Below are 13,402 nucleotides of genomic sequence, written 5' to 3'. Positions count from 1 at the left end.
AACATCGCCAAAGGACAGAACACGAAGATAGGCGGGTCGACGCCCCCAACCGAGCATCTCGACCTCCCAAGAGGCATCAAAATTGTCACACTATAAACACCTAATAAAATTAAGTGAAAACAATTACACCAATTTTGGCGCACTTTTCAATCCATTTTTAGTAGTGAACCGAGCCACTTAACTTCAGCTGCTGCCACTTGTGAATGAGAGATAAATTTAGATCATGCAAAACGCAAAAAGTCAAGGGCGTAAAAACCACTCGAATTCAAAACGGTCAAGCAAAAATTTTGCATAAAAAAGACACACTTCAAACTTGGTTCGAGAGCTGTTAAAAATACCAAATAATTGATAAGTTTCATTCACTGTGTTGTGCTGACCTGAAATATGCGGTCGATGGCTTTCTGTGAAACGGAGTGTGACTCGTGTTTGCAGAGATCTCCGTGACTCACCAACAGGTCTCTGTCCAAGTCCAGGTCCCAGAACTTACAATAGATGACATAGAAGTGCTCATAACTGAAGAAGTCTCGGATCCTGTTGATGTCTTCCTCCTGTTGCAACTGATCAAACGTCTGTAAAACACATTACAACAATCTTCAAATGCAAGCGACGAATATTCCCGACTTCCGGGATTGAACGCAAATGACCATTCCCAACTGTTCCATGTCAAATTACACATTATAAAAACAAGCCATGGCAGTAGTATAAAATTCTCACTAAAATCTCAACAGGGGCACTTTTTGGAAGCCTGATTTTCTAGGCCCAACAACAACAGGGTGGGAGACTTGCTTTTTCGAACACTCTGAACATCCCGCTGTCCTTGGGCCTAGAAAATCAGGCTTCCAAAAAGTGTCTCCCCTCTCCGTTGAGGTTCTAGTCAGAATTATATACTACTCATGGCAAGTTACCAAATTATAACTTGAAATCATATTATTGCCGGTTAATGAAATTCAGAAGTCGATATTTAATGAGAATAAAAATGAAATCTTAAAGTTCAATTTCAATGTGAGAATTATCTTTAATTAGCAAAAATCACCTGTAGCAGATTTGAGTTTCTTATTTCCTGTACCGTCAGTCTGCCAGACCAGGACCTGTTCACATTGTAGAATATTCTTGCAATCACTGTCGTTATGTACCTGGAAACATTGAACCAGTCCTAATATGTCAGTAGCGATTTCAAGAATAACCATTCAGTCCTATGATCTTATCCGTTTGTGCCCCCCCCCCCAGTACGTTATGCGCCCCCCAGTTACAGAGCACGTGCCATTACATAGTAAATCATCATGTAAAAATATGCCACGTGCGTCTGGGGGGTGCAAATAATATGCGCCCATTAAGCTGGGGGGGACACAAACGGAAAAGATCCCAATCCTAAAATATCAACCATTCATTGAAACACGCACGTTCAAGTTTTAAAATTTTCAAACTTCTGTATTTCCAGGCTCTACAATGCCAGATTTTTCTATATAAAGGGCCAAATTTCAAACATACAAGTTTGTGCTTCAAGTATAGGATATTAGGTGACGCTGATGAAATGACGAGAAAATCTGCGCAGCAAAACGGGGGGTTTCCAAACCACATCAAATTGTCCTCTACACCTTAAATTTCTTATTGAAGTACTAACTACAGTCTTTTTTTATCTGATAAGCATTTCAAAAATTGGTGAGTTTTGGTGACACAATTAGGAAGAAAATTAAAGTTTTAGCACCATCAATCCTGAAGCAGTGTTTTTTTGTTCTAAAGATAGGCTACTTTTCACTTGAGATTTTAATGCAGCGCGGAAACAATTATCGTTCTCGACTTCCATTTCTCATATTAGAAACTCGATGTACATACAGAATGAGCAGCACAATGCAAACTCAGCGGTGGAGCAGCGTAGCCTTAACCGGAAAATCGTAACCTACTGGAAAATTCCCTAAGTACCATTGGCAAAACTCTGTAGGAAATAGCTTTGAGGATGAGTAACAAATAAACAACCTATTCTGTACAACGTATTACGTACCTCTGTATTCTTCTCTTTTCTTTGTTTTACACTCGGTTAAACAAAATCGCTCGAAATATTTGTTTAAACTGCCTTCAATGTATGAGCATAATTCAGATTGCATAGTCCAACCCTCATAGCGTGATCGAAATTTATGTCAATGCGTATATATATATATATATCAATATCTGCGACAATATCTTTTGCAGACAGAGAAAAATTTAGCATCATGTAAATGGCTCTAAAATTTGATTAAGATTAATCAATACCAATCTGATTGCTTTCACATACTTTTTTCCCGCATACATCAGACAAATCCCCAGAAGTCCCACGTGACATTTCTTTCAAAATAAATAATGCCCTCAAGAGCAGGTGTTTAATTTTTGGATCTTGTCAGGAAATACATTAGGAAAACCATATCACTCTATTTTGCTCACCAGTGAAACAGTCTATTCAAGTCAGAGAAAAAAATGTCCAATTCAACTTGTAGCAATGACGCATTTCCATGATTGTTTCGATCCCACGTGCGGGGCTGAACTGTATTGTATACTCAACAAGGTTTTTTGTTCAGTCAATTTTGGTCGATTGATATGTATCGTAGAGATTTGTAAGTGGTATCACTAAGGCCATCAAGAGTCGAATTTCAAACTATTTTTTTATTTTGTTCTTCCCGAGGAGTCATAGTGGTTTAAAGTTTGTAGAACATTTGGCTGCCTTCCGTTGTTTTTGTGACCATTTTACCTAATATTTACTCAAAATTTCAACAATTTCAAAAAATAGCTGGCAGATTGCCAGAAAATAGCCGCAATAGGTTTGTAGATCTGCAGTTTAAAAAACAGTAAAAAAGACAGACCAAAAAATTACTCTTTTCATTGAAGGCTGAGATGTTGTATTTTGATTACGAATATGTATGTTATTGCTGCCTCTATTAGCTGCTCTCAAATAACCTTCATTTAGAGTGACACACATTCACTTGACCTTATCTCTTTGAATTAAAGAAAATAAAAGTCAATTTCAAAGTGAGGAAGTCATTTTTGAGAGTAAGTCACGTGTGACCAAAAATTTAATCACGCGGATGAACAAAAAAACTCGCTCCACTAAGAGCGAAAAATGACGTGTCACGCACGCACTTCAGTTGAAATTGCATGAACGAATGAACAAACAGCAGATTTGAAGTGGTTCTGACGTCATATGGTCGTAAAAAATCTTGACGACAAAGAGAAGGCCAATAATAGCCCCAGCTGCCGCTGTGCGGCTATTAATATGTTACAATTGTTAGCAAAACTTTTTTCGTTTTGCAATTGAAGAAAGCGGAGGGTTTTTGAACTGTTCGATTTTACTGTTTTGGTTACATTTTTTGAAAAGTCAGCTTTTCTTTCATAAAAATTGCAACCAATTACGCTGGTTTAGACTTTTAAAATCCAGAAGAATGCGATTTAATTGGGGCGGGGTTTTTGAAAATCTTTTTGCACTTATTCCTTGTGCCAATTACAGACACGTCAGTTACAGACATTTCAGTTACAGACACGTCTGTTTTCATATAGATGTTAGATTAATAAGAGATCGCATCTGCGTCCAAATTTCTTTTTTCATTTTTCATGAACACATTTCATGTTTCCAATTTTAAAAAAATAGTTTTTAGAGTGAAGAACCGTTAATTCAGTAAATTTTCACTAAATTCGTGAGTTCTGCCTGCATCTGTTGATCTTTTTGGGGTCCTATGACTAAATCTCATTAATCAAGAATCCAATTGGCCATCAAGGAGGTGTTAGTGAAACTATCTAGAGTTTTCAGTTGCTGACCAATGGCTCTTACGAATTTGATTGTTTGTTCCTAAAAATATCCGTTCATTTTTTATATCTTATCACTTTTTCAAACTTATTTCTGTCAATTTGTAGCTTTAGTTTCATTAATGACAGGTCCCATGCTTTTTCGAGTGAAAAAAACCTTTGCTGATTTTGAGGTTTTATTCTTTCATGATGCTAACCGATGCTATTATGACTTTGACACCAATTTTTCATTTAAAAAATATTAGTTTTTGATAATGGTCAATGTTTGTGGTTCTTTTTGTTGTTTTTCACATTACCCTTTCAAAAACAGGCCCTGCTGATGTTGAAATAAGTCCCACGTGAACATATATTTTCTATTCGGTTAATAGCTCATGGTTTCAATGTCGGTCCCTCATCAGAGAGAGAGAGAGAGAGAGAGAGCGCAACAGAAGCCAGACACATCTCAACAATGAGTATTGACCTGGAGTGAAATTCTTTGGCCTCTTGCAAGAAGAGGAGTCCCTTATGAGTGTCCACTACATCCTGCAGCATTGATTCAAAGTCACCTGGTAGCAGATAGTCACAGTTGCCACTTCTGCTGACCACCTTCACAAATCGAGACTCCACGTCGTGTGCGTCAGAGATTACACTGCAAATATACTTGCCCATTACTCTAATTGACAACATTAAACGATCAAATGACAATTTTACGTGGTGGGCTACATCTGTTTTAGAACAGCACTCCCAGCTTAATTTACACATTTAATTCTGTTCGTTTCAAATTTATCATCTATATGCCCTGTCACCCAATAAATGGGGACATTTTTAATTCTACAGCAAATAAATTTGTCTCGCCCAATCATTAAAAATTACCAATCCAATATTTGCGTATTGAAAAAATCAATTACAGGACATGGAGTCCAGTGACAACATGGAGGCTTCGAGATTTGATTCGCTAAATCGTTGAAATTATTGAGTTGAACTTGGAATGTTGATAGACGTCATGAAAAATAGCTATCAGTATCGCGCAATTCATTTTAAATGATTTGACCGAACACAAGATTTGTTTTTTTTATAGCAATCAGGGTCTTGCCTACGGAAGGGTAAGACAAAAGTATGAATATCGGAGTAGAATTATTTCAATTCATTTCTATGTGATCGCAAAAAGTTTGAAAAAAAAAACCGGTAATTTTGCACTATGTTTCAAACAAAACGTAACCAAACCCCATACATTTCCTATTTGCTTCGCATTTGATCGTAACTTCTCTTTACTAATCTTGCGTTTAATAGTTTGGAATAGCATTACTAGACAAGAGCGAGTGTTGTGTTACCTCTTCCACGCGGATATGAATGTGTCTGCGGATACCATTCCATTCTGAGGGTCACTGACTTTGCATTTAGTCAAGAGAGGTATCCTGGTGTACAATGGAAGACCAATTACCTAAATACAGCACATTTAATATCACTTCTCATTGACTCACACTGGAAAAAAATAATTATTAGTCAATTGGCAACCAGGTCAAAATCCGATCCATTGTATACCTTAGGGCCAATTCAAATCGGAAAGCTTTCAGTCAGCTGTTCGGTTAGAAGCAATCAGTTCAGCAACAAAATGTTTTATTTCGATTTAATTGCCTACAATTTGCAAACTGGACGCAAAAAAAAACGGATCTTTTCAACAATTGCCCCCCCCTTTTGCAAAAGGGGGGCTATTCTTGAATAGAATTCAAGCCAGTGATTTATTAACCAATCAGAGACGAGTAATAAGTATCCGTGTATGCTCATACTGTGTTAAACTGGATAGAATAAAATGCGCCATGCTAGGGCAATTAGCCGAATTGGAATACAAAGCGAAAAGAATTTCCGACTGGCGGGTCGGTGGGAGCGCTTCGCCGCGATAACCGACCCGCGATTTCCGGATTACATCCTACAGTGCGTGAGAGGCATGGCCGTGAACAGCGGTCCGCAATTGCGCTGAAACCATTTTTCGGCTATCTAAACTGTAGGCCAACTAATATTGTGGTAAAGTATAGCACAGAAGGTGGGGCGATTCTCTACTAGGTACCAAAAGGGGGGCAATTGTTGAAAAGATAAAAAAAAACAAACATAAATGTCATATAGCCGGAAAAAAGACGCCACTCATTTCCATAACCCCGATTGCGATAGAAAGAACAAGAAAAAAATGATTGTTGTACAAAAACCTTTTAAATGCGAACTAACTTGATTTCATTTCGCAGTTAGAGGATACAGGGGCCAGTATCAATACCAATAATCATTAGAGATGGCAACGAGGACTTATAAGAACAAAGTTTAAGTATCGGGCATCTAAAATTGGGCATTATCAGTTATGCTGTTTCTACCTTTGATATCGTTTTCGATACTGACGCTGTTGATCCTAGGAGAACGAGCCAAGAGTGAAACTAGCCTAAACAAGTCAAAAACATTTCCCATTTGAACAAGCTGTGAACTAAGGCAAAGAGAAACAAATTTATGTTTGACTTTGGAACCGACTCAAAGTACATAATCACCCCTCAGTCAACTACCTCGCCTAACTACTCACTAAATAAAATGACCTCCTACTTAAAAAAACTAATCATTTCAAAACAATGGGAGAAGGAAAAAAATGAAAAAGGTAAATCTGTCAAACATAGCCGGAAAATAGCCACCATTGACCCGCTTGACGCACATTGGGATTGAAACAGAAGAGGAAAATTAAGAGAGAGAAATTGACATAATTTTTCTAAGTGTCAAAGTTCTTATTGGGTGTGTCAATTCTGCATATTCGGTTAGATTGTAAAGTTACTCTTAACTCAGGTTCTTGACTCAACTCTATTAAGCTGAATACCAACGCAAGCTAGCAATCTCCTCAATGAACTTTGATAACCTAATGCACTACGACTTAATGAACGGGCTTTATATGTTTACCCGTTTCTTTTGATTTGGCTCTTTTGACTTTGACCGTATTCACTACATTGCGCGTAAATACCCTAGTGGAAGAATTTGAAATCCATTAAGCTAAAACTCGCTCAACCCTGGGGGATGGATCGAGCAATCTGGGCTACGAGTGGAACGCGTACGCTGTAGAGATGGGGTTGTAGAGGAGAAGTGAGTATTTTTTCAACAATTGCCCCCCTTTTGCAAAGGGAGGGCAATTGGATCTTTTCAACAATTGCCCCCCCTTTTGCAAAAGGGGGGCTATTCTTGAATAGAATTCAAGCCAGTGATTTATTAACCAATCAGAGACGAGTAATAAGTATCCGTGTATGCTCATACTGTGTTAAACTGGATAGAATAAAATGCGCCATGCTAGGGCAATTAGCCGAATTGGAATACAAAGCGAAAAGAATTCCGACTGGCGGGTCGGTGGGCGCGCTTCGCGGCTTCGCCGCGATAACCGACCCGCGATTTCCGGATTACATCCTACAGTGCGTGAGAGGCATGGCCGTGAACAGCGGTCCGCAATTGCGCTGAAACCATTTTTCGGCTATCTAAACTGTAGGCCAACTAATATTGTGGTAAAGTATAGCACAGAAGGTGGGGCGATTCTCTACTAGGTACCAAAAGGGGGGCAATTGTTGAAAAGATAAAAAAAAACAAACATAAATGTCATATAGCCGGAAAAGACGCCACTCATTTCCATAACCCCGATTGCGATAGAAAGAACAAGAAAAAAATGATTGTTGTACAAAAACCTTTTAAATGCGAACTAACTTGATTTCATTTCGCAGTTAGAGGATACAGGGGCCAGTATCAATACCAATAATCATTAGAGATGGCAACGAGGACTTATAAGAACAAAGTTTAAGTATCGGGCATCTAAAATTGGGCATTATCAGTTATGCTGTTTCTACCTTTGATATCGTTTTCGATACTGACGCTGTTGATCCTAGGAGAACGAGCCAAGAGTGAAACTAGCCTAAACAAGTCAAAAACATTTCCCATTTGAACAAGCTGTGAACCAAGGCAAAGAGAAACAAATTTATGTTTGACTTTGGAACCGACTCAAAGTACATAATCACCCCTCATTCAACTACCTCGCCTAACTACTCACTAAATAAAATGACCTCCTACTTAAAAAAACTAATCATTTCAAAACAATGGGAGAAGGAAAAAAATGAAAAAGGTAAATCTGTCAAACATAGCCGGAAAATAGCCACCATTGACCCGCTTGACGCACATTGGGATTGAAACAGAAGAGGAAAATTAAGAGAGAGAAATTGACATAATTTTTCTAAGTGTCAAAGTTCTTATTGGGTGTGTCAATTCTGCATATTCGGTTAGATTGTAAAGTTACTCTTAACTCAGGTTCTTGACTCAACTCTATTAAGCTGAATACCAACGCAAGCTAGCAATCTCCTCAATGAACTTTGATAACCTAATGCACTACGACTTAATGAACGGGCTTTATATGTTTACCCATTTCTTTTGATTTGGCTCTTTTGACTTTGACCGTATTCACTACATTGCGCGTAAATACCCTAGTGGAAGAATTTGAAATCCATTAAGCTAAAACTCGCTCAACCCTGGGGGATGGATCGAGCAATCTGGGCTACGAGTGGAACGCGTACGCTGTAGAGATGGGGTTGTAGAGGAGAAGTGAGTATGGGGGGTGAAGTAGAAGTGAGTGGAGGGATTGATGTGGACGGCGGGGGCAAAAAGGATGGGGGGGTCGAAACCAAGAGGGTCAGACAAAAAATCGGTCCAGCGAAAAATCACATAAGACCACAGGACTAATGTAACTGCTATAAACTGCGTTTGAGAGCAAGTAAAAAAACATAGCTGGCAGATTGCCAGAAAATAGCCGCAATAGATTCGTAGATCGGCAGTCTAAGAAAAACAGTGAAAAAAAAGACAGACCAAAAAAATTCGTCTTTTCATTGAAGGCTGATCTGTTATATTTTGATTAAAAATCTTTATAACTTATTGCTGCCTCTATTAGCTGATCTCAAATAACCTTCATTTAGAGTGACACACACCCATTTGACCTTATCTCTTTGAATTAAAGTAAATAAAAGTCAATTTCAATGTGAGGAAGTCATTTTTGAGAGTGAGGTAAAGTCAAGTGTGACCAAAAATTTAATCACGCGCATGAACAAAAAACCTCGCTCAACTAAGAGCGAAAAAATGACGTCACACATGCAATTCAGTTGAAATTGCATGAACGAATGAACAAAAAGTGGCTGTGACGTCATATGGTCGTAACAAAAATCATGACGACGAAATAAAAAAAACCAAGAGAAGGCCAATAATAGCCCCAGCTATCGCTGTGCGGCTATTAAAAGAAATTCCCCACTAATATACTGAGAAAAATTTTCATCACTTGTTCTTTTTGATCGCTCAAAATAGCTGACAGAGACACACTAAAGGGCAATTGAAAAATCAAACAAAAAGCTCGCTAAAAAACTATAAATTAAATCATTTATTTCAGTAAAACTACCCTGTCCTGAAGTGTCACTCGTGAAAAAAAACACCAATAGAATAGCACTCAAGTTAAAACCTGGCCACCAAAAACATCAAAAACGACAAAATAGGCTCGAATTTGAATTAATTGTTGAAAACTTTCTTCGGCCAAACAACATCGATCAACTGAAAAGCTGACAAAAACCATTGTATATAACTTCAAGCAAAAAAACGCTCACCAAAAACAAACGGCGATAGCAGAAACTGATTTAAAGCGGCGTCGAAATTGAACATCTGAAAATTGAAACTAAATTTCCACATTTTTGCTTCAGATGGTTAATGATGATTTCATACGTACAATGAGTTAAAACTAAGAACACTGTCTTGAAAAAGCCACAGGCGATAAAAATTGCCCACTCAGCGCAAAATCTTTCAAACATAAATTTCTTGCTGTCATCGAAACTCCATATGAACAGAACCAACATTAACTTTTTCCCTTCTTAAATTTTACTCAGTAATGAAAAGAAACCATAGAACTGACACGTGCGGAAATGGCTGTTACATGCTGTTTTAGAACGTCTCAATCAATTAAAAACTAGAACCTAAATTGATTAACGTCGAACGAATTCCTCGGGCGATGTATTTTGAGGGGGTATAGGCTAGAGAGATGTCTATGGGTGCAAAAGCTTCCAACAAGGCTGGTATACGAACCCCCGATTAACCGGATAGTAATCGGTTACCTCAACCACTTAAATACAAGGGCCATGTCCAGTATTCGCTCACAACTGCTTTTAATTTAGCAACAGACTTAATTTATGAATATGAGCAACTTCAATCAATAAAAAATCAGAATTTAACCTTGAAAAAAATAACTCGAGAAGTGCAATCAAAAGAACCTTCTAAAAGAAAACGGTCAAGCAAAAATTTTCTAAACGAGACAGACAACTGTACAAAAATTGCTTTCAACTACTTTCAAGAGCAATTAATCAACATCACTCCTCGAGTGGTAAAAGAAGGCTTGCTATAATAGCCAGCTACGATGAGGGCGGCTATTAACAAGGACAATGACAAAAGCAGGAAAAATTCAACCTCGTTGCAGGGTACATGGAGACAACTGAGAACTTTAACACCCAACAAATGCAGGCTACTAATACCGCCAAATTACTGGTTTTGATATTAAAGGCGTAATAATTATGCGCTGACGACTTTTTCTTCCTAAATCGGAAATTTTTCAAAGCATTCTAGAAAGCCAAGATTGGAACTTGAGGAAAAACTCTTGAATAGTATAATTGATCGGAATCATTCATTCTATTCATTCAGTATTACGAAAAATTTATTAGATAAATATTGAAAAAAAATTGAACATATCCGGTATATTCAGGAAAATAGCTGCCGTTTGACCGACGTTGGGATCATAGTTCAAAAAAAAACCGAAAAATGGATGACAACCTATTTTGTCAAAAAAAAATATTTGGTTTGGTCTGTATTTCTAATATCAATCCAACAAAGATTTAGTTTCATATGATTTAAAATGTTCCACGTTTAGCTTTAACTTTGTGGATTTTTTTTGTAAACTTCAGGTTTTATTATGAAATTTTTCGATATTCAAGCGAAGTAATCTGTCTTTTCATCTCTTTATGACGTGATCACGAGATATTTGATTAGAAAGTTCGGAGTCCACGAAATCGTAGACAAGCGAAGTTTTCAGAGAAGCGTCTAACGTGAAGTGAGCATGTTTTACTTTGATAACACTTAGCGAAACGGAGGAAATACAACTAATGTAAGCTGTTTAAACTTGACCCATAGACCTTCGCACACCTAAGCCAGACAACAAATAGTAGGCTTGCGTGACACCTTTCGTCATCAGAAATAGGTATACAGATTATTTAGCAGCAGGATTCGTTGCAGGTTATTAGGCAAATCTAACACTTTAAATTTCTGAATGGAAGGATTTTGGAAAAAAATGGAATTGATAGTCATAATATAATTGTATTATTTGAGATATATTATAAGCTCAACAATTGCAAAATTCTAAATAGTAGGCATTTAAAGAAGCTAAGCTCTTGCGTTGATGTCTCAATTTAATGGATCGTAGACGAACTGATGTTGGGCTATTCTATTAACTGATTTAAAGATGACTGAAAACTATTATCTTTTAACCAAGTTGTTTAACAATTCTCATTCTTGTAGATCACACCTCGATAAAACACTCAGACACTTCTGTAACAATCACAATTGTTCTTATTTTTAACCAACAAAACGTTCAAGAAATTTTTGAAAAATTTTTGCAACACCGATGAAAAAAAATTATAACCCGAATTATGATTGCTTGGTGAGAACATAATGAATAGAAGAAACTCACTCGCATAATACTCTGGATGTTAGTTCTGTTAGCTTTTCTGTTTGGCAGCTTCTCGAAGGCGTCCCTCAACTGAGACGCGACCAGTTGGATTGCCACGTTGCTCTGGGGCACACCACGAGGGAAGTAGAACTGGGGAATGGAGTTGTTAGCATTGGAAGAGGAGAGGCCAGTCTCTGAAGAGGAGACAGTGGATGAGGTTGACAACTGTTGCTGCAGTTGAGGAGGAGAGGGAGGCACTGTTGTGGAAGCTAAAGCAACAACTTAATGACGGATAATGTTCCAACTCAACTTACGACGGTTTCGTGTACCAATTTTTTTGAAAGACATTAAAAAGGTCCCCGGTTTCTTACCCTTTATGAAATGTTGAGAAATTGAATTTTAAGTTGCAAACTTGTAAGCAATTCCAAAAACGAAAGACTGTAGCATGGCTAAATACCTACAAAAAAGATCTACCACATTAAGATCAATTAATTTCTTTTTCAGTTCTGTTGCGCTTTTTCGAGAAGTAAGAATTTATATATTACAATTTGAGTAAACAATTTTCCAAAAAGTTTCTCAGGATTAGGAGGTCTGGACTTGATTGCCAGTCGTGGAGCAGAAATTTTTACATTCCGAAAGAAAATTGCTTAATACTTCGATTTAAAACAACTCCGCACTTGAAACTAATGGAAAGTTCAGAGATTTGATCAAAGAAAATTCTTATAAAATTTTCTGGATTTTTTAGATAAATGTTCAAAGAAGTAGGAGCATGACGTTCTTCTCTCATGGCGCGGAATCTCATTAAAATGACAAGCTACCAGTTTTAATTTTTAAAACATTTTTTGATATTTTTGAAAATTTTTTAGCTACTAATGATCAAATGCTATTTTTTGTTCATCTGTGGATTCCACCGTACCCGCTAGTTAACATGGACCAACTCCTTGTTGAAAAATTACACTGTGTTTGCAACGAGAAGAAATGAGAAGAGTTCCTTACAACTGTTGGCAGGAAGCGATAAGTTTGCATTCGGCTCTCCTGGAGCAGTTGGTGCCGAGAATACAGAACTGTTGTCGAAGAGAGGAACAGTTGGCGATGATGCACTACCACCTATTGTCACACTTGGACTGCTCAGAGTCTGTTCTGCTATGGTCACATTTGAAGAGGCTTTGTTCACTACCTGCAATGATCAGAGCATTTAAATGATTGTTTCTGAGTAAACGGTCAGCACAAAATTATGCCATAATAATTTGAGATCTCAGCAGTTCTTTGCAAGAAATGCGAGCATCAATTTTCTTGGTGCTAACCATTTTCGATTTACACTTTGAAACATAAACCGATTAAGGTCTGACCAATTGCTCTCGAACGTTCATAGCTTACAATGATTGCTTCAAACTTTGTTCGAGAGCCCCTGATAAATTTGCACTTCAGTTGATGTCAATGAATCCGAGTTCACAAAAACCTTGTTAAGATACGCCTCAATACTTCAAACCAAATAGTTCAGAAGCTCTCTACGTAACACTTTTGTACGATCTGTCTGAGCTAATCAGAGGCACTGACAAACGTGCAGGAATTAGTCAATCGGCGGATATGTTACAAGATACTCGATATCTAATTGATGAAGCATCGGCGGTAGTTCTCACCTGTTGCGAACTGCTAGGACTTGAACTCGAAGAAGAATTGAGAGCAGAAGTAGATGGCGAACAAATGGAAGACGAATTAGCAACTGTAAAATTTGTAGACTGAGATGCAGAACTAGCTGCGGTGGAAGTTGAGGTGGAATTCAGAGCAGTCAAGGTGGAATTTGCAATCTGCTCATCACTTCTGCGCGGACTCAATACCTGGTAACACATTGTATTTAAATATAATATAACCTCAATTCATAATATTTGAAGCTGCTTTAAGGGACATTTCTAT

General features: G+C 37.7%; 1 protein-coding gene across 1 annotated transcript in view; it reads right to left on the bottom strand.

The window, feature by feature from the left end:
- The window catches only part of LOC142341423 (uncharacterized), a 53,619-nt gene that overhangs the window by 24,649 nt on the left and 15,568 nt on the right, over positions 1-13,402 (bottom strand). Inside the window, exons 4-10 of the mRNA XM_075392354.1 lie at positions 13,129-13,326; positions 12,485-12,665; positions 11,510-11,757; positions 5,079-5,188; positions 4,229-4,396; positions 1,034-1,133; positions 378-569 (exon numbers count right to left, since the gene is read on the bottom strand). Of these exons, the coding sequence (XP_075248469.1) occupies positions 378-569; positions 1,034-1,133; positions 4,229-4,396; positions 5,079-5,188; positions 11,510-11,757; positions 12,485-12,665; positions 13,129-13,326 (1,197 nt within the window). The remainder of the gene's footprint in view (positions 1-377; positions 570-1,033; positions 1,134-4,228; positions 4,397-5,078; positions 5,189-11,509; positions 11,758-12,484; positions 12,666-13,128; positions 13,327-13,402) is intronic.

This window comes from Convolutriloba macropyga, chromosome 6 (assembly GCF_964194025.1).
Source record: "Convolutriloba macropyga chromosome 6, txConMacr16.3, whole genome shotgun sequence".
Classification (NCBI taxonomy): Eukaryota; Metazoa; Xenacoelomorpha; order Acoela; family Convolutidae; genus Convolutriloba; species Convolutriloba macropyga.
This window is presented reverse-complemented; position numbering and strand designations above follow the sequence as displayed.